The 20,898-nt window shown below is 62.2% G+C and overlaps 3 protein-coding genes across 4 annotated transcripts in view; 1 reads left to right on the top strand and 2 right to left on the bottom strand.

The window, feature by feature from the left end:
* Positions 1–10,679, bottom strand: part of MTMR4 (myotubularin related protein 4) — a 52,136-nt gene extending 41,457 nt beyond the window's left edge. The window contains exon 1 of the mRNA XM_035559039.2: positions 10,569–10,679. The gene's annotated coding sequence lies outside the window, so the exon portion shown is untranslated. The remainder of the gene's footprint in view (positions 1–10,568) is intronic.
* A 201-nt stretch (positions 10,680–10,880) lies between these two features.
* Positions 10,881–15,185, top strand: LOC118254061 (caspase-1-like). 2 transcript variants are annotated; one of them, XM_035559041.2, is made up of 9 exons: positions 10,881–11,330; positions 11,679–11,951; positions 12,239–12,342; positions 12,574–12,750; positions 12,950–13,184; positions 13,311–13,463; positions 13,865–13,974; positions 14,322–14,428; positions 15,084–15,185. In XM_035559041.2, exons 1-8 carry the CDS (start codon positions 11,324–11,326, stop codon positions 14,412–14,414), a joined length of 1,152 nt encoding a protein of 383 aa, XP_035414934.1. In that variant the 5' UTR covers positions 10,881–11,323; the 3' UTR covers positions 14,415–14,428; positions 15,084–15,185. The 2 variants fall into 2 exon arrangements, with proteins under 2 accessions (XP_035414934.1, XP_035414935.1); XM_035559042.2 differs by lacking the exon at positions 13,311–13,463 and having other exon boundaries at positions 10,902–11,330.
* Positions 15,186–15,962: 777 nt separating this feature from the next.
* On the bottom strand, positions 15,963–18,528 carry ABHD11 (abhydrolase domain containing 11). Its single transcript, XM_035559126.2, has 6 exons — positions 18,412–18,528; positions 17,931–18,066; positions 17,662–17,835; positions 17,207–17,377; positions 16,758–16,939; positions 15,963–16,464 (listed from the first exon to the last, which is right to left on the bottom strand). The coding sequence occupies exons 1-6, from the start codon at positions 18,471–18,473 to the stop codon at positions 16,326–16,328; spliced, it is 864 nt and encodes a 287-aa protein (XP_035415019.1). The 5' UTR covers positions 18,474–18,528; the 3' UTR covers positions 15,963–16,325.
* Positions 18,529–20,898: the final 2,370 nt, after the last annotated feature.

Genomic DNA, 20,898 nt, shown 5'->3' on the forward strand with positions numbered 1-20,898 from the left:
GGGAAGGGATTTCAGGAGCCAGGGAGCCGAACCCTCTTGAGTGGTGAAGAGGTGAGAATAAATCGGAGAGCCTGCCAAGTTCAAGGTTTTTGCATCAGCAGATCTGGTGCAGGGGGAAGGATGGGTTGGAGAGGTACGGGATGTCAGCCCGAGCTGGCTGTGCAGGGGCGGGGTGTAATGAAGGAGGGAAAAAGTCAGTCATGGGAGGTGAAGAGGAGCAGAGGTGGCTTTGCTTTAAGCAAGAGACCACACAGTTTACTGCATAGGGCAAGGATTCAAAGGCAGATGAAAGAGGAGACAGGAAGGGGGCAGAGGTGCGAAGAGGCGCTGTGCCTGCTGCAGGGAGAGGAGCAGAGTGCTGCGGGGAGGCACGAAGGGACGCTGGCACCGCATTTCATATTCTTGTCTTGGAAGAAACAAGATCCTCTGCAGAAAAAGAGAAGGGGGGAAGAAGATGGGAGCTTTGGAGATCCCGGAGGTGTGCGCAGAGCAGCCAAGTGCGCTGAGAGGGGGTGGCCTGAGCTGAGCCGGCCACCCTGGGGCACCGCAGTTTCGAGGCAGAAGCAAGAAGGGCCGAGGGGGAAAGAAGGGAGCAGAACGGAGGGAAGGATGCTGGGGCAGAGAACGGGGCGTGGAGAGAGCTGGAGGGTGAAAATGAGCAGATGTGATTAGAGCCTGGGGGAGGAACACACCACCAGAATTTGAAAAATGCCTCTGGGGGAAGAGGCCAGCCAGGTGTGACCCAAGAGTGCAGGATGACAAGGGACAAGGACAGAGCCCCGTGTCCTGCCAGACCCCTGAAGAGCACTGCCATCCATCCGCCACTGCAAGGAGTTTACACGTAATTAATTTCAGCAGCACGCCTGCCTGCCAATCAGCTCCACTGTTGACATTAATGACAGCAAAATCACCGTTTCAAGGGGAAATTGGTGACCGCTGACAAAGCCGCAGGCACCCCAGAGCACCTCCTTTCTCTCGCCGAGGCGGCGCCACGAAATACCTCACTCTGCAGGTGAAGCTGCCAAGGGGCCGGGGGCTGCCGGTGGCACCAGGTGGCAGCAGCACGCTGGGGATGCTCCCCTGCCAGGTCTGCCTCTGCCACCTCCTTCATCTTCCTGAGGAACTGGCAGAGAACAGGGACTGGCACCGGCCCCGCGCGCTGTTACCGCCGCATCGATCCGTCTCCGGTGACAGCCGGGGAAAAGCTGAGAGCAGCAGAGGGCAAGGCAGGCCCCTCATTCACTTCAGTGGCCTTCGGAGAAACCCCAAACCATGGCCCCAAAGGGCCCCCACCTCCCCTGTGCCGTCCCCACCCTCCTGACCTTTTCCGGACCCTCCTGACCAGGCACAGAAGGGGCTCGAGGCTGAGGCTCCGCGCTGGACTTCACAGCCCCGGGGTGAAGGGAGATGGGAAGCACAGCGTGACTTCGGTGAGCATTTCCAACGCCCCCTCTAACTCCAGCCCATTGTTCTCCAATTCTGTTTGCTTTTCTTTAAAAAAAGCAGTTGGGACGTTTCAAGTCACAATCGGGCCTTTATTCAAGTACAAACAATTGCCTGGTCCCTACCCAAAGCAGTGCAGATGGACCGGCCCCAGCTGCACTCCAGGCGCCCGCCTCTCCCCATCCTCTGCCTGCGGCTCCGCAGCCGGGCCTGAGCCGGGGAGGAACGCAGAGCCCTGGCCACCCACCAGAGCACGGGCGCTGCCTGGGGCTGCAGAGGACCCCGTGAGGGTTTCTCAGGGGCTGGGCTGCCCTGGAGAACACGCGCTGCTCCCTAAGTGCCTCGGGGAGCGGAGGAGGCGGCGGAGCTCCCCCAGCCTCCGGCAGCCCCGTTACCTTCCCCGTGCTGCTCGGCTCTCAGATTTAACTCAATCTCAGGAAGGAAGCAGCAACAGCTTCAAGGAAACAGTGACTGTGCTACTGAGGTCACATCCCAAGTCCCCAGGCTGGAGAAGCACTTTTCAACCTGGGTTCCCTGCAAACATTCATTTCTCCTTACTCATCGGAAGCGTATGCGTTTTAATTCCCATTAACTTGTAACGTCCTTGACAGCTGGCGTTTTCTTTGAAAGACGGTCTTTGTGAGTGCAAGTCAAAAAAAAAAAAAAGCCTGAAATATGTGACCCAAATGCACCAGAAGGCTCGGAAAGCAAAAGAGAAGGCCTGAAATGTGCCAATCCCACCTCTCCCTGCTCCCCAGCTTCCTCAAGCTCACAGCTCTCTGGGGTACCTGGGCTGCAACACGCTCCTACCAACAACCTGGGTATTTTAAAATAACGTTGACTAAACAGCAGCAGCACAAACTCAGCCCAGATTCTGCTGGTGTTAGGGGTACAACTCCTATTACTTTCACACAGGTACATAAACATACCCATCCGGTGCTATTTTACAAGTCTTAGGGTGTCAAAGGCATCTGCCTGCCGCGAGCAGGAGGAGGGCAGGACTGACGGGAGAACCATACCCCCCGGTAAGAGCCGGAGGCCAGGCAGGGCACCTTTGGCATCTAAGCTGGCACCCACCTGCCGGCACCCGAAGCCCAGCTGTGACAGTCAGTGGAAAGTGTCTGAAAGAAAACCAGTACTGCTGTTAGTCCCGGTGACCAGACACCCTGTAACGTCACCCGTCCCGCGACACCGCGGGGTTCGGTGGCTCAGCTGCCTACGGGCGCTTGGTTAAACTACAGCAGCCTCCACCTCCCCTTTCCCAGTCCCCAGCCAGGCGCACGCGGCACGGGGCTCTGCACCCTGCCTCTTGAGAGGCTCGCGCCAGGCTGGGTCTCTCATCGCGCCCTCCCAATCCCAAGCAACACCCACCTCGGCCTTTAAGGATTCCCCCTTCCCACCCCCAGTCCCGAGAAGTCTCTGGTTTAAGAAGATCAGACTGGAGTCCCCGGTCTAACTTCACGTCCAGGTATCTGGAGCCTTCAGAACAGTTCTGTGCTTTAGCAGTGAAAATCACGTCAAGGGACTGTGCTGCACACGCTCGCCTGCTTTCATGAACCGACTCAGCTCGAACCATGGGGCAGGACAGCAAATTCAGGTGAGCTTAATTGCTATGGTCCCTGCCCTCTAAGACCATGAGCTTAACTGCTTCTAAAAACAGTACCGCCCATGACGTCCTCTCAACAGACACGCTTAGAAAGGGAAATCCCCAGCCAATCAATAAAAGGAAAGAGAAGGCAATTCGATATATATAGCAAGTCCCCTGCTTATCTGACAGTATGAGCTGCACAAATTCACACCCAGAGCCCCTTCCCCGCTGCCCAGGACAGGGCACGGGGATGGTCAGACGACAAGCTCAATGCTAAAAGGAGCCAAAGGATTTACACTCATCTGGTGCAATCCGCACAAACTTCTTTTTACGCTAGGAGCAGTGACTGCGATCACTTACCTTAAGTAACTGACTGCACTAAAACTCACCAGCACTGAATTCCTGCCTCTAAGAGATCTAGGCCAAAAATGAAATACATCAGGCTCGCTGTATCTGAATGCAAAAAAAAACAAACTCAGAAGGCAATGGGATTTTTTTCTTTTTCCCTTAAATTCGAGACAGCCACCTTTTGCACGCCAGCGCCTCACTGACACGAGCAGTTGACATCCCAGGCCTGCTGAAAGCAGCGGCAGACCCAGCAGCAGTTTCAGCTGAAGCCAGATTTTCCCCAGCACCACTTATTCACTTCAACACGCGCACTGCGACACAAGCTAGCACCCAGGGCTGCAACACAATAGCTCTGGATACCAGCAGTAATGAAAAACAGGCAGAGCGGAAAGCTGGGGCTTTGAGAGGAGTCAGAGGCACGGTGCTGGAAGAGGCATCCTGCTTCCCAGTCCTCGCTCCAGTAACTCCGGAGCTCTGTGACTTTTCGGGGCACTGAGAGGAAGCCGGAGCAGCAGCACGGCCACCTGCAGCATAAGCACACCGGGATCCTGCCGCTGGGTGCCCTGCGCTCCAGGGAACTCTGCCATGCCAATCGGGTGCTCCTTCGGGCTTTGGTTTTGGCTGCTTCGTCATTAGTAAAATATGCCGAAAATGTGACTTCCTCCTGCTAGAGGAGCAGACCTATTGAACCTTTCCCGAAAAGTCCAAGTAACTTCCTCTTGTATTGCAAAAAAGAGAAGACAAGCCCACAGGTCGCACCGTTTGTCACACTGCTGGAAATTCCTCTAGCAGAAAGAGCTATTGATGCAGCAGAGAGAGGGAGGGGGAGAGAGAAGGGGAGAGGGAGGGAGGGGGGGGGTTACTTTTCATTAAGTGTGCGCTTTATCAAACAAAACTGTTAGTTCGCTTTACAGGACTGAAACTCTTTTGCTTCCTCTTTCGTCTCATTTAGCAACTGCAGTGAAAGCTCTGCACCCTGCTTTCTAATGAGGCAGTCGGATTATCTGCACAGAACCTCTGCATTGAACGGTTTTATCACATGAAAACAATCTCCATTTACTCTCCTTGCTGAGCAAAGCCAGCTCTGTCTAGGATTCTCTTACCCAGCATCCGGGGGCACCTGGCCACCCCCTTTTGATGGGAACGGGAGGCAGAGGCAGCAGGGGAATCGGTCTGCCCGCTGGCATGCCAGGGGTGACGCTCCCTGGGAGAGGGACAACAGGGAGCAGAGCCAGCAGGCAGCATGCATTAACTTTTAAAATAAGAGAGGGGAAAGAGCAAAGAACAGAGCAGGTAAGAAATTATCTCGCGTCAGTCCAAGAAGGTGCAAAGGACGGGAGGGAGCGGTGCGAGTCGCCTGCCCGCTGGCACAACCAGCCCTGCACCCACTGCCCAGGTCCCTGCGCCCAGCCCGTGCTGCCTGCAGCATGCCTCTGAGGCACCCCAAACTGAGCACCACGACACCTTGCCTGCTGTCCCGAGTGAGCTGCAGGCATGCTAAAGGGCACGGCCGATTCCTCATCCAGAAGCGCTGCCCGTTCAGCTCCTCCTCTGATCGTGTACTCGCCTCCGGGCACTGCAGGGGCTTCCCCGCGGGCTGGCAGCCCGATGCTCAGGGGGCCACCGCGTTATGCAGGCACTCAGAGATGAGAAAAGGAACAATTTAGCCCGGGACAAACCTCCAAAAGACGCTGCCTCCCCCAGGCCCCCGCACCATGGCTGGCACCGCAGACGCCCACCTGCAGGACCGAAGCGGTCACAACCGCCGGGCCGACACCAGCAGAAGGGTCGGAGCAAAGCAGCTGCAGCAACACCTTTCTTCAAGGCACCACCGCTGAGGATAGTGCCTGTAAGGCTTCCTGAACCGAGCAGCATTTGACACCGCCGTGCTGCGACCTGGTAAAGCTAGAGGGAAAGTTTGGGACTCGCTTGGGGATTTCTGGACGTACCTGCAGCCCCTGGAGTGTCCCGCCGCGGCCCTTCCCTTACCTCGGGCCCTCCAACCAGGGCGCGTGTTCCTGCTCAACGCCCCGCGCGTGCCTTTGGTGACAGCGGCCACTGCGGTGACGTCTTACAGGTTCAAAACCCCCCAGAAAATAGGGACTTCACAGCTTAGACGAGCACTTCTCCTTTGAAATCAAGGGACTTCCTCTTCCCATAGGCAGCTGGTCGCAGACATCAAAGCCCAGCACACATCAGTAACGCATTCAGAGCCCGAGACATTTTTCACCTTCTGAGTTAGAAGCAACAGGGCCCTTAGAAAGGGCAGCAGCCAGGAGCTGGGGTAGGGAAGGATACACAGGGACCTCAGCATTGGGCCGTCCCGGGGATGATAAAACTCCCTGAGATCTGGTAATAAGTCGTTGTACGGGGGCACCGCACCGCGTAGCTCCAGCACCCACCTGAGCCCAGCGGTGCCGAGGTGTCTCCTCATCCTGGGTACCCTCACCGGGCTCGCACACATTCGTGGCCAAGCTCCCAGCCCCCAGCGAAGGCATGCAGGGCACGGGGAGCTCCCCTTTCCCCGGGTGGCTGCCCCTGTCAGCTGCTTGTGAAGGGTGTGGAAAGGAAAAACGCAGGCTAGCAGCTCCCCTGACAAGAGACATTAGGTGCTGGCACCTTCCAGAAGCGGGAGCTCTCCCCTGCACACCAGGCAGGTGATGAACAGCCTCGCGCAGGTGAGAGAGATGTTTGCAGAGCAGAATGAGGCACGCTGTCTGCAAGCACAAAAGATTCAAGTCCTCAGAAAGCAAAGCTGATACCCCCGACCCAGGAGAGGCAGTTAATCCCCCTGCGGGGTCCTAACCCAGTGGGACCGCAGGGGAAGGGCTGCCCGGGAGCTGGCACAGACCACACGCTCTTCGGTGGTTCCCCACGTCACTGGGACCCCAGCTTTAAGCAAACGTGAGCTGTAACATCCGAGGGAGCAATTCCCGCAGCCAGAGGCATCAGGCTCTGACAAACCCTGGCGTCCATCACTGTGCACGGAAGGAGCCCTGCGGAAGGACCAGGGGCTGCCAAAGCCCCGGACCTACCCGAGGGCACAGAAAGGTTGACAACAGCGCTCCAAAAGCTTCAACAACCGCACTCAAGTGCGGGCTGCTGGGGAGGTAAAGTTGGCACAGCCTCAGCAGAAAGCTTCTTAAGAAATCTCTGATACTTCCAGAGGAGCTCACCAAAGGAAGCTCACCAGAAGAACGTTACTGCTGTCCTCCCCACATCCAAACACAGCCATCCCACCCTTAACGCTCGGGCTGCTCCATTTAGGGAACAGAAACACGCCCGAGCACAGCCTCTCTGCCTCAAAAGGCTGATTTCCACCTACCCAAGTCTGACCGTCGGGGCAGCGCAGGCACCCGGACAGCCTGCACCCAGACACACCGGGCTTGCTCCGAAGTTTTCACTAAGGTTGGAGCGTTTTGTTGTGGCAGCCTGGATTTCCCACGGGCTAAGAGATGTGCCCAAAGGCACTGGGGCAGCTGCAGCTGGTGGGAGGTAGGAGTGGGGCATGCCGTCAGGTCAGAAAGCAGAAGCAAGCACAAGCTGAGACGATGCTGACTGGGGTGAGAACCAACAACTGCAGGGCTCCAGACATCCTCCGGCCCCTACACCCGAGCATCCCGGGCCGCACGAAGCCCACCGGGTGCCGGTGCTGCCAGGCGAGCTGTGCCGCAGCAGGCGCCTGCCTGTGCCGGGGCCGGCTGCGCTCTCGCCGAGCGCCCTCGGTGAGGTGGCCTCAAACCCGGGTGTAATGCCTCGTAAACGAGACGCTCAGCGAGGCAGCAGCTTCTCTCTTCCACATGAAAATAGCTACACGGACTCCTGCCCGGCTGCGTCACGCTGCGCGCACGGTGCTGGGTGCTGCATGCCAGTCATGCACCAGCAACAAAGTGTGCTTCCACGGATTACTTTGAAAGACTTAAAAAAAAAAAATAATAACAGTAATATTGGGAAGGCAGGCAGTACAGTTGAAATAACAGAGGCAACTGAATAGACTGATGCTGGGTTGCCACGAGAAAATCAACCACTAGGAGAAAGCTGGCTACTTTAACGAGTTCCTAGGCTGAAACACAAAAAAGCCTCTGAAGCTTCCAGAAGAAAGAACGCAAACTGCACCCTTTGCTCCGAGCAGTTCTCAGTTTCAACAGAGAACATCAGAGAAAGACTGGCAAAGAGCAAGCAATTGAATTGGCTCTGGAGGGTCCTTACCATAAAGCTGTCGCTCGCAAGCAGTGCCGTGTCCCTGCACACTCTGCTGGAGCGAGCAATGCCAAAACCTCATTTTGCAATGAAGAACTGGCCGGGCTGGAAAAGGAACAACTCTGCTCCCCAGTCAGCGCTGCTCGAGCCATGGGATGGAAGAAAGCTCTAGAGGATATACTGCCATGAATGTGGGCTTAAGTTCAGCTACAAGACTTTGCCCCCCAAGCAGATAAGTCGCGAGCACTTTCCACCCATGTTTCTGCTGCCAGGACGGAATCCTCCAGAGAGGGGTGGAGCTGCCTGCGGTCAGCAGTCGCCTGCCTCAGCAAACGCCACCGGACTCGGCTTCTTGCGAAGCCTCAGGCAGAGGTGAACAGCACGGGGCCGCTATCGGAACAGTCCCATCCGCCCCATTCCTGGCCAGCCCATTTCCGAGGCTGAGCTCGCTCTCAGTCCTCGTCACCAGCCCTCCCAAGGACGCCGTGCCAGTCCTCCGGCCCGACCGACTCTGCACCCTTGCAAGAGAGAGTGCCACAATTTTTTTTTCCCCAGGAAAACAAGTGCTGGCAAACGCAAAACTCATTGTGCACGTCCAGCAGAGTTGACCTTCACGGGGTTTCCAGTGCATGAGATCAGCTGTATCAAGCGTGCTGCTGAGCAAGTGCTCCACCTAGAAGATAAGGGATACAATCCACAAGGGAAGGAAGACTGGCATTGCTCTAAACCAAAGGCTAAAAGGAATAAGGTGCCTGCAGATAAACACAACAGCAAAGGAAGCTTCCGAGGCTGGTAACTTAATGTGAGTTAGATCAGAATATACCAACGTGTAACTCTCCTCTCTAGGGATGTGTTGTGGGCAGGCTTCTCCCTCTTGAAGAAGGAATTTGAGGTAATCTCTCAACCAAGAAAGAGCAACCAAGACAAAACAAAAAGCAACAACAAAGTCATTGCCACTGCAAAGAGCAGGAGCCACCTGCTCAGCTTTGGTTCTGCCACGTCCCATCGTCGCGTCCCCTATGAAGGGCACGGCGCTGCTTTCAGACCTACCCCACACAGAGCAATCCGGCCTGCAGAGGGATGCTGCAAAGCACACCCCACGCGAAGCCGTTCCCGGTCCCCAGCACAGCGCAGCTCCCTGCAGAAGGGGAAGGGGCTCCCCCAGCTCAGGGGCAAAGCCGGGTACGGCTCCACGACAAAACCTCAGCTCGAGGAAGGTCGGGCAGAAGAGGGCTCCCCCACATGAGCAAACACTCTCCTGCAGGAAAATGGGCTCGTATCACGTGGAATTCAACCACTAAATGTGTTCCAGTTTCATTTCAACTCGGGCTCCCAGTTAAATGCACCAGCAAGTAACCGGAGACCACCTCAGCGTGTAACAGCGGCGCAGGACATCACCACGGCCGCAGCCTCTCCAACCGGCTGCAAAGCTCTGGCTGCAGAGCCGAAGCGTCTCGCACCGGGGCAGCTTCCTTCCTCAAAGGCCGACGCTGGCAGAAGTTCACCACCTCGGACGGAACGTCCCCCTTACTGCCTCGGAGGTGGCTCGCACCCCGAGGCGCGGCTGAGGCTGCGCTCCGCGGGCAGGCAGAGCAGCAGTGCGGGGAGCGAGGCCGCGGCCCAACCACGCCACTCGAAGTAGGCCCGAACGGGCATTTACTATTTATAAGCTAATCATCTGACCCCTCCGCAGGGAAATCCTATCCTCTCGGGCCGCCGGGAGAGCAGCCGCCTCCGCGGGACGGCCGGGAGGGGCAGCAGGACGCGACGGCATCGGAGCGGGGCGCGCGGATCAATTCCTCCTGGCTCAGGAGCGGTGCGGATGTCCTGGGGGGTGAGCCAGGACTGCCAGCAGCAGGAACTAATCTGTTACCTAATTTGCTAGGAGCAAGGTAATTTTTTAAATCGGCTCTCTCCTCTGTTCAGCGCTGTCCAAAGGCCCAGATGCTGACATTTCCCTGCGCACCGCGACAGACGGCAGTGCCATGGTGAGGCCACATCCAAATCCCGAAACCCTCCAACAGACAGAGAACCGCGGCTGAATGAAGCCGCACTGGAGGCTGGGCCAGCAAGGACGGAAGAAAAAGGTACAAACTTTTGTTTGTAGTCGCTTGCTAGTTATGAATTCCTTGCGACGTATTCGCCCTGGGAGCATGTGCAAGCATACAGCATGGAGGTGTTTTCCTGCTCGCCTTCCTCCCGTGTAAAAATACTCCGGGTTAGTTTATGCTGCTGGATTTCCTTGCGAGACAGCACTCAGGGACTTCCACCACAACCGCACGCACTCTTCCCATTCAACCCCACGCGTGCCCAGGGAACTACCTCGTTTCATCCCTGGCCTCCTTTCTTTACCGACCAGCCGGTTCCCGGCACCGACTCCCCCTCTCGGGACAAGCTGCGGACACGGACGGGAAGCGGGAGCAGCCCTGCCCTGCGCACGGCAGCACCTCCGGGAGCCTCGCGGCAGGGTCCCCGGCAGCCAGAGGGCCGGAACCCGGTGCCGAGGGGAGCTCGGCGAGACGCAGCCGCCGGCAGGGGAACCCCTGCGGGCATCGCCCCCGCCGCCTGCACCACCGCTGGGACGGGGGCGGCTTTGAGCCGCGCACAGAACCGAACGCAGGGCAGCGGCTGCCGGGGCCGGCCCAGCGGCGCTCCGCGGCCCCCGCAGCCCGGCAGGGCCCGGCCCTGGCACTCCCCGGCGGCGCGGGGCTGTTCCCCCGGCTCTCGGCACGCAAACGCCGCGGCTGGCGGAGCCCTCCCGGGGGGACAGCGGCGCTGGGGGGGGGCGGGGGGGCGCCGCGAGGAGGGCAGGGCCCGGAGCCTCCCGGGCCTGGGGCTGCGGCTCGGCGGGGCCGGCACCAGGCGGCCTGCCCCGGGAGGGAGGGAGGGAGAGGGGCCGGCCCCGGCCCCGGCCCCGGCCCCGGCCCGCGCCGCGCCGCGCCGCCCCGCCCCGCCCGCCCCGGTCCCCCGGAGCCCCCCGGGGCCTCACCTGGGTCGGCGCGCGCCGCTCCCGCCCGTGCCGCGTGCAGCTCCCCGCCCTGCCCCCACCGCCCCGCCCGGCGCCGCCAATCGGCGCCCGGCGCCGCCGGCACTGCCGGCCAATGAGCGAGCGGAACGCGTCCCCGCCCAGCGCCGAGCCGGCCGCCGGCAGCCGCCCTTCTGCTCGCCCGCAAGCCTATCCCGTGACGGGGCGCGGCGCGCGGAGAGGGGCGGGGCGCGGCGCGCGGCGCCCAATGAGAAATCACAGCGCGTCTCGCCGCGGCCAATCAGCGCGCGGCCCTTCACCATCACCTCGGGGCGGGCCGCGCCCGGCCCCTGAGGGCCGCGGGCCCCGTGAGGAGCGCCGAGGGGGCGCTGCGAGTCCCGTCCCGTCCCGTCCCGTCCCGTCCCGTCCCGTCCCGTCCCGTCCCGTCCCGTCCCGTCCCGTCCCGTCCCGTCCCGTCCCGTCCCGTCCCGTCCCGTCCCGTCCCGTCCCGTCCCGTCCCGTCCCGTCCCGTCCCGTCCCGTCCCGTCCCGTCCCGTCCCGTCCCGTCCCTGGGGTGCCCCGGAGGGAAGCCATGGGGCGGGGGGGCCCCGGCGCCGTGCTCAGCGGGCCCGCAGGTGTGCTGGTGCCGCGCGGCGGGGACCAGCAGGGCTCGGGCGGGCCGTGGCAGCGGTCCAAGCAGGAAGTCCGGCGGTTTGTGTTTGCTTTCGGTTATATCAGCCTAAACGGCTGCTGGCGCCCCGTCAGCAGGCTGGAGGGTGATGGCGGGTGAGTACAGCCTGCGGGGCTGGGGCTCGGGGGGACGGGGCCCTGCCGGGGTCCTGCCCGCCCTGCTGAGCCCCTGGTGTGCGGGCTGGGGACCAGGGCACAGCCCCGTGTCAGGGATGTGTCCCCTGGGGTGCTTTCCATGGCCGTGCGGTAACAGGGAGAGGTGGGTGGTGGTACGGGAAGCGCCCGGGGTAGGGGAAGCAGCTGGGGGAGTGGTAGGGACACCCTGGGGTGGGTGAGGGGGGAGCGCTGAGGGAAGTGAGGGGGAAGAGGGGACGCCTGGGGCGGGCGGTGGGGCGGCAGAGCTGTGGCCCGTGGGCTCTGGGTGCTGACAGGGCCACCCCGCAGACCAGGAGCTGCTGAAGGTGCGGGCGGACTTCGTGGATCGTGTGAGGAAGCCGGTGATCTCCAAGCTTCTGGATGACCTCCTGGCCCACAAGGTGCTGAGCCAGGTGGAAGTGGATGAGGTACAGGAAGGCAACGCAGTGACAAGCGACAAGGCCCGTTGCCTCGTAGACACTGTGCGCCTGAAGGGCTCGAAGGCCAGCAAGATCTTCATCGACAGCCTCAGCAAGCATGATCACACCCTGGTGGAGCAGCTGGGTCTGGCCACTGGCTCTGGTGAGAGATGCGGGGCTGTGGCCTGCCCCAGCCACGCTGAGGTGCTGGGCGCCTCCTGCAGGGTGCTGGAGGGAGACGTGGGAGCAGCTGGGAGTTCGTAGCGTCACCGCACTGTGGCAGCGGGTCCCTGTTGCCACGCAGCGATGACAAGGCTCTTGGGTGGCTGTCCCCCGTGGGACTGAACAGGGACAACCGTGTGGCAGAGTCTGGCTCTGCTTGCCCACCCATGCCCTGTGACAGTCCCCGCTTGTCCTTCCCCGTGTAACCGCAGGAGTTTGTGTTTACAGGGTCCCCTGGTGTGCAGCCCCCCGTTAGCATCCAGGGCCAGCAGTGGATCCGGCAGTGCTCTTTAAGCGAGTACCAGCGCATCCAGGAGGCGGAGGGAAATCAGGTGCTGTGGGTGGAGGAGATGAGAGGAGGGCTGGAGCACGGACCAGCCGTTCCACCAGAGTGGGCGAGGGCTACCAAGGGTCCTCCCTGGCCCAGGAGCAGGAGCTCTGGGGAGATGCCCCAAGGAAAGGGAGGTGTGGGTGCTGTGTCTGTGGGCCTTCTCTGCTCTTTTCCCAAGAAAATTCTGCTGCAACCACCCAAAGCTGAGCACCACCTCCCTCCCTCCTCACAGATCTATCCCATCCACTTGCCACGGGAGACACGAACCCGTAGGGCCCTGCTCATCTGCAACACAGAGTTTGAGCACCTCAGCCAGCGGAAGGGGGCTGAAGTGGATGTGAAGGAGATGACGAAGCTGCTGGAGGGGCTGGGCTACAGGGTGGACTTCCATGAAAACTTAACTTCCCAGGTAAGGGACTGTACAAAGCAGCTGGCACCGGCCCCACAAACAGCGCAGAGACCCTTGTGTGCAACGGTCACGGGGCGGGGGGTCAGGCACCATGAGGACAATTCTGTCCCCAGTGGCAGCGGCTCCTGCTCACAGCTGGTGGCTGGATCTCCACGCAGCTGATCACAGGTGGCTGATGCTCCTTCCTTGTGGCTTGCAGGAGATGGCCATGGTCATGAAGGATTTTGCAGGTCAAAAAGATCATTTGACCTCCGACAGCACCTTCCTGGTGTTCATGTCCCACGGACGTAGGACTGGGCTCTGCGGGACCAAGAGCACAGATGAGACCACAGACATCCTTTCCCTCGACACCATCTATGAGAACTTCAACAACAAGCACTGCGAGGCGCTGATTGGCAAACCCAAGGTGGTGGTTATCCAGTCCTGCCGCGGAGGTGAGTTCCCACTACGGGGTGCCTGTCAGGTGAGCAAGCCAGACAGGCTCTCCCAGGGCAAGTCTGCCCCAAGCACGGGGTGAGGTTGGGGCACCCCACTACTGATGGCTGGCCCTGCCTTCCTAGACAACGTAGGGTTGGTGCTGGTGTCCGACTCAACCATCCCTGAGGTGCCTGCTCTCAGCTCAGACAGCATGAACACTGCAATGCTGCAAGGCAGAAAAGTCAGAATAACTCACCTGGAGAGTGATTTTGCCACTTTATATTCCTCCACACCTGGTAAGCAATTCCTGGGAGATAGCTCTCCTGTCTGAGGGGAGGCGAGGGGAACAGGGTTGCCATTTCCTATGCCATGGGTCCCAGGGAGCGACTGGCTGGGGACAGCTGTCTTCTCCTGCATGGAGTCTGGCTCGGTCAGATGGCTCCGTGCCATGCCAGTCGGCACACATCAGGAGTGTGGCTGGCAGCAGGAAGGGCAGAGAGGCTTGAAGAAGATATATCACAGCCAGCCTCCCTGGGATGCTCTGTCCTTTTCCTATTCTCTATCGTACAGGTCAGATAGGCCAAATACAAATATCCCAGAGAAGGTGACCCTGTTTCCTGCTGTAGCACCTGGTGTTAATCACTGTGGCAGTGGAGAACACCAGAGAAATGACACTTGGCATCTTTTGTCTCCCCAGATACTGTCTCCTGGAGAAGCCCAGTAACAGGCTCCCTTTTTATCCAGAAACTGGTAGAGCAGTTTCGAAACCATGCCTTTAACAGTGACTTGCAGGAGTTGTTCCGAAAGGTGAGGCTCTGCAGTCAAATGCAGATGCAGCTGTGCAGTGGTTAGAGATACTGCTCTGGGAGCAGGGCCCAGCTCAAAGCAGAGCTCTGGCCAGGGCAGGCCGTTCCTCTGCAGGCCTCAGGAGCAAGCTCCTGAGGAAAGGGGGTCCAGGCGCTCTGGTTTGGCCTGGAAAATCAGCTGGATCTCCAGGGGTATCAGCATCATGCTGCGTGGTGGATGTGTGGGAGCCTGGAGTGGTGGTGCAGCCCACGGCACCAGACACCTTCCTGGGAATGCCTCCTGATTGTCTGCACTGTTCCCATGCTGGGAAGGGAGTGTCCTCATTTCTCCCCACTCTCTCACCCCAGGTCCAATGTTCCTTTGAAAACTTCCCTCAGCAGTTGCCAACACAAGAAAGGACTACGATGCTCAGAAAGTTCTACCTCTTCCCAGGCCACTGATCTGCCTGCCTGCCGTGAGTATCGTCACCTCACGCCTCTACAGCAGCCTTTTCTCTGTGCCCCAAACCTGGTGATCTTGTCAGAGGGCAGGAGCAGGGAGAAATTCCCCATCTCTCCTGGCTCCAGACCACACGGCTTAGGCTGTATGCCCAAAGGACCCGGGTGCTGGTAGTAGGTGCCAGGCACTGGCCTGACTTGCTCCCCATCTCCCAGCTGGCTACAGGAGATAGGTGCTCAAGGAAGTTGTTTTGGTAGCCCATGTTTCAGGGGCTTCTTGGTCTAATGTTCTCCAATGGGCTTAAAAAAAAAAAAAGGCACGGACAGAGAAAGTGTTTGACTTTGGGAGTGACACAGCAGAAGGCTCAAACTCAAGGGGAATTCAGCTCTGCTTCAGAGAGGTGCACTTAAGGAAAATTTCCTTTTCTGTCCTTGGAGTAAAGGCCAAAAACTGTGTTCTCTGTAGAAAAACAATCTCTGAACCAGTTCCTTTTGCCCCCTCTGCTAGGCAACCTCAGCCCTGGAATAAAATAGTCCATGGTCTCCTCTCCTCCTTTCCTTTTATGGCTTGCAACCTCTCCCTGAGCAAACTCTTGCCAGGGAGCAGCAGATACCTGGCAGTAGAGCACTAAATGCAAACCTGCTTAACATCTCTTTACTGTTGCCAAACAGAGTCTGTGAAGCAAGCGTCTCCCCAGCCATGACAGATCCCTGAGAGCCACTTCCACCCCGTCTCTGACTCCCCTGTCATCTAATAAAGGGTTTTTAACATCAGACAGCACCTCTTCTTTGCTCTAGCCCGTGGTGGGTGGATAGTCACTACGGCCAGCAGGAACGCAACACAACAGCAGCTACTGGGGCCACTGGGAGCAAGGTGGGAGAGCAGAACTCAGAGGGGGTGCCCATCCTGGGGGTGGCTGGGCACGTGCTGCCTGGGGCTGCGCTCCTGGAGGCCCGCAACTGCTCAGTGTATCTGCTCGCTGCACCGCTGGGACACCAGGACCCAGGAGATGGACTTGATGATCCTTGCGGGTCCCTTCCAATGTGGATATTCTGTGCCAGTGTCTCCTCTAGCCCTTACCAGAGTTGTGCGAGAGCTGGGATTTGTCCTTTCTGGCACGAGGGGGACACAACAGCAGAGCTGCTTCCTGCCCTGCTGTCCCTTGGCATCTCGAGTTTCTGCCCCGAGTCTGCGTGCTCCCCAGGTTTCTGTCTTCTTAGGCTGAGTCCCTCGGGAAAGAAAGCGAACGCAAAGCCTTTCCTTACCCAGGCCACCAAGCCCAAAGCAGGGTGGGTGTCCATGCTCCCACTGCTCCTTCCTTGCAGCTCCCCCTCGCAGGCCCACAGCGTTGCCTTGCTCAGGAGGCAGCTCCCTCCATGTCCTCACGCCGCCTGGAGGCGGAGGAAGGACGTGATTCCCTCTGGGAGCCATGAGGGTTCCTTAAACCCATGTCTAACACCCCAGTCCCACCAGCATCCCCTCAGGTAAGCCCGAGCCCATTCCTGTGCCCACCACTGCTCCCCTTCTCCTCCACAGCCACATCCAAACCATTCTCAGCCTTGGCATGGAGTCAGGTTTATTGCAAGTTCTGCGGCTCCACTACCAGGTGGTCTGGCGGTAGGGAAGGAGAGGACTCTCCTGCCCCCTCCTAGTGTCTGAAACACTGCAGTGCAGGCAGGCTGTGGCCTGGGCCAGCGCTGCGGGTGTCCCAGTGAGCATGCAGGACAGCTCAGAGGGATGGGCATGGAAGCGTGTCTCAGCTCCGGCTCCATGTGTGCGGGAATGGGAGAAGTCCTAGGACTGCAAAGGGGGCAGCTGGTCCGGGCTGAGCCTCTCTTCCCGGAGCATCCTGCGCCACTGCCCAGGGCTCCTCGGGTCTCACACGACGCTTGCAGAAACCCTGGTCCCCAGGGCTATGGTGGTGGCAGGAAATTGAGGACAGCGGTGATGAATTCTTCAAATTTATCTTGATGGACTATGTGACCTGCACCTTCGATGAACTGGATATCTGCCTTGGGAAAGAGGCGGTGGATCTCTGGATAGTCTTTGGAACTGCAAGACGAGTGAACACAAGATGGGAGGTGTGGTCAGAGGTCTGTCCAAATGCCTGCCCTCACACTCCCCAAGCCGAGGGCTATGCCAGGTCTGACCACATCTCCCTTCGCTGCTGGGAAGGCCTGGGGCTGCCCCCAGGTTCCTCCTCGCTCTCCAGCATGTTGGTGTCACCGGCTGCTGGAGGCACCCGGGCTCCCTCCAGGACCTCCCCCCTCCTGGGACTTCCTCGCACTCTCAGCAGCTGCAGAGGATCACGAGGGGTCAAGCCATGGACATCTTTCCGGTCCCACCTGATATAGGGTGAGTTGGATCCTCCCAAAAAGAGTGTGGGGCCAGGGTACGGCTTGTGGAAGACAGGAAAGCTCATGATATCTTCCAAGTGGTGGGAGATAGCCTCCAGGTTCACACGCCAGACGTAGCGGCCCTCCACCTCCACCAGGTTGGTGAGAAGGAACTGCCTCAGTTGAGGGTGCTGCCAAAGGGGAACGTGCCGGTGCATAACACGCTCATCAGTGAGAGCACCGCGCCCTCAGGATGTACTGGTGCCCTTTGTCGTCCCCTCCAGCCCACCCCGCCTGCCTCACAGGCACGTCCCCCAGTGCCCCGGCGACCCAGCTGCCCAGGCCAGCACCAAGCTAGCGGGAGCGGGAAGAGCCCGGCAGGGCCTGCGGTCCTAAAGCCCTGTGTCCCGGGGACAGGCCGGGAGCAGAAGCCCCGTTCCAGGAGAAGGATTTCCCACCTGGACCACTGGACTCAGCTGGCTGTCAGCCAGCTGGCGGGCTGCAGAGCGGGACAGGCCAGCCGGGATGCTCACTGACTTCATGGCAGAGATGTAGGCGGAGAACTCGGAGACGAGCGTGGTTGAGACAGGGCTGATGTCTACGGAGATAAGGCGCTCCACCAGGTCTGGCTGGGGACACAAGCGGGGCACATGGGACGTGAGCCGAGACCTCCCAGCCCCGCCCTGCGCAGCGGGGCCAGGCGCAGGGCTCCCGGCAAGGCTCCCCAAAGGCTTTCAGCCTCCTCCTGCCCCAGCGCAGGGCTCCGCGTGCCCGTCCCCGAGTTCCTCCTTCCCCGCGCCCCAGACCTCCGAGCTCCCTCGGGTGCCACCCCCCACCTCGCGGGTGCCACCCCCTTCCCGCAGCGTCCCCCCACCCGTCCCCCTCCCGCCACCGGCCCCGGGCGCCCGCCGACCCGCCGCAAGGCCAGCGCCATGGCCGTCTTGCCGCCCATGCTGTGTCCCAGCACGATGCACTTGGGGATGCGCAGGCGGGCCAGGAGCTGCTGCACGTCCAGGCTCATCGCCTCGTAGGTCATCACCGGGCTGTGGGGGCTGCCGCCGTGGTTGCGGGCGTCCAGCGTCAGCACCTGCCGGGGGGAGCACCCCCCGTCACGGCGGGCGGCCCGCAGCCCCCACGCCCCGGGGCGTGGCCCGGGCGGGACCGGCGCTGTCCCGGCCTCACCTGGCCGCCGCTGCGTCGCGCCAGCACGTTGGCCGCCGTCTGGAGGTTGCCGCGGCTGCCGAACAGCCCGTGGAGCAGCACCAGGGGCGGCCGCGCCCCGGTGGGACCCAGCAACGCGTGGGACAGGGGCACGGCCCTGCGGGGCGGCAGGTGGGGCGGGGCCTGGGGGCGGGGCCTACGGGGGTGGGGCCCGACGGGGGCGGGGCATGGAGAGGGCGGGGCCCCGGGAAAGGGGGGCGGGGCCCGGGAAAGGGGGGCGGGGCCCGGGAAAGGGGGGCGGGGCCCGGGAAAGGGGGACGGGGCCCGGGGGTGCCCTGCCCGCGAGGGGAGAGCTGTGGCCCGGGGGGCGGGGCCACACGGCAGGGGGCGGGGTTATAAGGCGAGGGGGCGGGGCAAAGCGGCGCGCGAAGCCCCGCCCCTCCTCGCGGGGCCCTGCACTCCCTCCCTCCCTCCCTCGCCCCGCGCGCGGGCGGGCCCTTACGTCACGGCGGAGCGGGCGGCGGGCGGCGGCGGGCGGGGGCGGCGGCGCAGGCGGCGGAGCATGGCGGCGGCGGGCGGCGGGCGGTGCGCGGGACGGGACGCGACGGCCCCGCCCCCGCCGCTGTCCGCGGGCGCCCTCTGGCGGGCGGAGGGGGCGGCGGCGCCGTGACTCAGCGCCGGGAGCGGGCCTCGGGGAACGGGGCCTCGCCGCGCCCCGTGTGTCACCGTGTGTGCGTGTCACCGTGTGTCACCGTGCACCATGGTGTGCCACCGTGTCCCCCCGTGTCACCACGTCACACCGTGTGTCACCGTACACTGCCCGTCCGACGCCCGGCCCCATGCAGGCAGCTGTCCCCGTCCCTGTCCCCGTCCCCGTCCCTGTCCCCGTCCCCGTGGGGCTCCGACCCTGTCCGGGAGCTGCGGCCCCATGGCGGTGACACCGCCCGGCTCGGGGGCACGGCGACCGCAGGGGCACCCGCACCCCGCACGCCGTGCAGCGCCCCGGGACAGCCCCCACCGCCCCGGGGCCGGCTCAGGCCAGCGCTGCCAGAGGGGGACCGGGCACCGAGGGGGACCGTGGTTGTGCCGTGCTGCCCCCGGACCTCCGCCGTCCCGGGAACTCCCCCCGGGCCTGCCGGGTGCTGCCCGCGCTTTGCTCCCCGTCATGCCCCGAGGGGACGCGTGCTGCGGCGGGACGGAGCCGCCGGCTGCGGGCGGCACGTGGGTGCGTGTCGGTGCTCCGCAGCCACGCTCGGATGAACAGCAGGCAGCGCCTTGCCGCACCGGCGACGCCAGCCATCCCGGCCCCGCGGCGCTGCCTTTGTCGCGGAGCCAGCAAGGGGAGAGCTGACACCGGGGGTGGAACTGGGGGGGGGGGGGGCGCGCCCCTCAAAGGCCTCCTTGTGCTCGCTGCAGGCAGCAAGGTCACCGCCCGCCCGCAGGCCCCGCGTGCCAGCGCCTCGCTGTCCCCGGGAGCCCCAGGCCGGCCCCAGCCGGGCTGCTCCGCTCCGCGGCGTGGCCGATCCTTATCAGGGCCCAGGTGGGGCCGGGGAACCGGAGCGGTGCAGATCGCCGCAGGCTCGGCCGCACCAACCACCCCATGCCCCGCCGGGGCTCGGCCTGCCCGCGGGGGTGTCGAACCGGGAGCGGCGAAACCGCCTGCTCTGCCCTGCCTCTGGGCAGCGCTTTTCCAAGCGGCGGCGGCGGGACATCCCCAGTGGGCCGGGGAAGGGGCGAGAGGAGCCGCCAGCCGGCGGCCCCACGCGGGACGGGGCGATGCACCTGCGGCTTTGTCCCTGCTCGCCGGAGCGTGGCGGGAAGGCGGGGGCTCTGCAGTGCCGAGCTGAGCCGAGCCGAGCTGTGCCGCCGGCTGGGAACAGGCGGTACGGTCGGTTGTGCAATGCGGCCTCGCCCCAGCCTTTGCTGGGGGGGAAAGAGCCTGTCTTCCCCTCCGGAGAGCCAGACTTTGTACTGAGCGGGCAGGGAGTGTCAGCAGCAGGATGTGAACAGCTGCTTGGGTGTCTGCGGACCCACCCGCTGCCAGCAGTACCCCCAACAGTGTGTGGGGGGCAGAGCAGCCCTCCCCGGGACCACCAGACCCCAGAAGGGCAGACCCATGGGTTGGGAGGGAGCCGGAGGGGGAGAGAAAGCAAAGAGGGGCTTGGGCACAGGATGGGAGTTGGGAGATGCACGTCCCCAAATCTGGTGCCGTGGGGACACTGCTGCTCCTGCGGGGCTGGGGGGGTGTCCCCAGTGCCCCTGGTGGGCTCCATTCCCGGTGGGGTGGCTCCTGGCGTGGGGGCAGCTCTGTGCTCACGCCCCTGTTCGAGGGGACAAAGAGATGGTCCTGGCTGCGGTGGGTTCCTATCCATCCAGGCTCCGGGGCTGGCATTTTCTTTGCTAATTGTGCTAATTAGCTCCACACTTTCAGGCCGCGGGGCTGAAGCTGTTGTCCCGCGGGTGGCTCCCACCCCACACGTCCCCCCCCACATCCCACCAAGGAGAGCAGGCGCTGCCGCCCCAAGGACACGCGGCTACCAAAACAGGACACGTTTATTGACAAATGTAACTCGTACAGACCACGCGTAACAGGGAGAGAAGGTGCCTGGCCGGCGGGGGGGCCGGGGGGCTGGGGGCTGGCGGGGCAGGGCACGGGGGCACCGCCGCTTCCGCCTGGCGCTCATGCGAAGAGCTCTCCTGGCAACCCGAAACTGGCTCTGTTTACACGAAACCGTCTGTATTTACACAGCCGCCCGCCCGGCTCCCGCTCCCGCGGCCCAGCCCTGACCCCAGGACCTCTCCCATCACCCCCCCGATCGCCCCCCCCCTCTGCCCGCTCCTGCTGGGGTCGGGGCGCCGTCGGGGACGGGGTCTCTCCCCGGCCTGCGGGGCGGAGGGTCCCCGGCGGCGCCGGTCCCGCCGGATGGGGCTGGAGGTGGGGGTGCGGGTGGCCGAGCCCCTCGGGGGGCCGGGGCAGGGGCGCGGGGGC

The sequence above is a fragment of the Cygnus atratus genome, chromosome 20 (genome assembly GCF_013377495.2).
Source record: "Cygnus atratus isolate AKBS03 ecotype Queensland, Australia chromosome 20, CAtr_DNAZoo_HiC_assembly, whole genome shotgun sequence".
Taxonomy (NCBI): Eukaryota; Metazoa; Chordata; class Aves; order Anseriformes; family Anatidae; genus Cygnus; species Cygnus atratus.

What these genes read in the sequence shown, in the direction of transcription:
- ABHD11 (XM_035559126.2), bottom strand. Translation starts at nt 18,473, where the DNA reads ATGCTCCGCCGCCTGCGCCGCCGCCCCCGCCCGCCGCCGCCCGCCGCC. An exon ending in CGCGACGCAGCGGCGGCCAG is followed by an intron (nt 17,836 to 17,930) that starts GTGAGGCCGGGA and finishes TCCCCCCGGCAG; the next exon opens with GTGCTGACGCTGGACGCCCG. An exon ending in TCCAACTCACCCTATATCAG is followed by an intron (nt 16,465 to 16,757) that starts GTGGGACCGGAA and finishes CTCGTCTTGCAG; the next exon opens with TTCCAAAGACTATCCAGAGA.
- LOC118254061 (XM_035559041.2), top strand. An exon ending in ATGAAAACTTAACTTCCCAG is followed by an intron (nt 12,751 to 12,949) that starts GTAAGGGACTGT and finishes TGTGGCTTGCAG; the next exon opens with GAGATGGCCATGGTCATGAA. An exon ending in TGCAGGAGTTGTTCCGAAAG is followed by an intron (nt 13,975 to 14,321) that starts GTGAGGCTCTGC and finishes CTCTCACCCCAG; the next exon opens with GTCCAATGTTCCTTTGAAAA.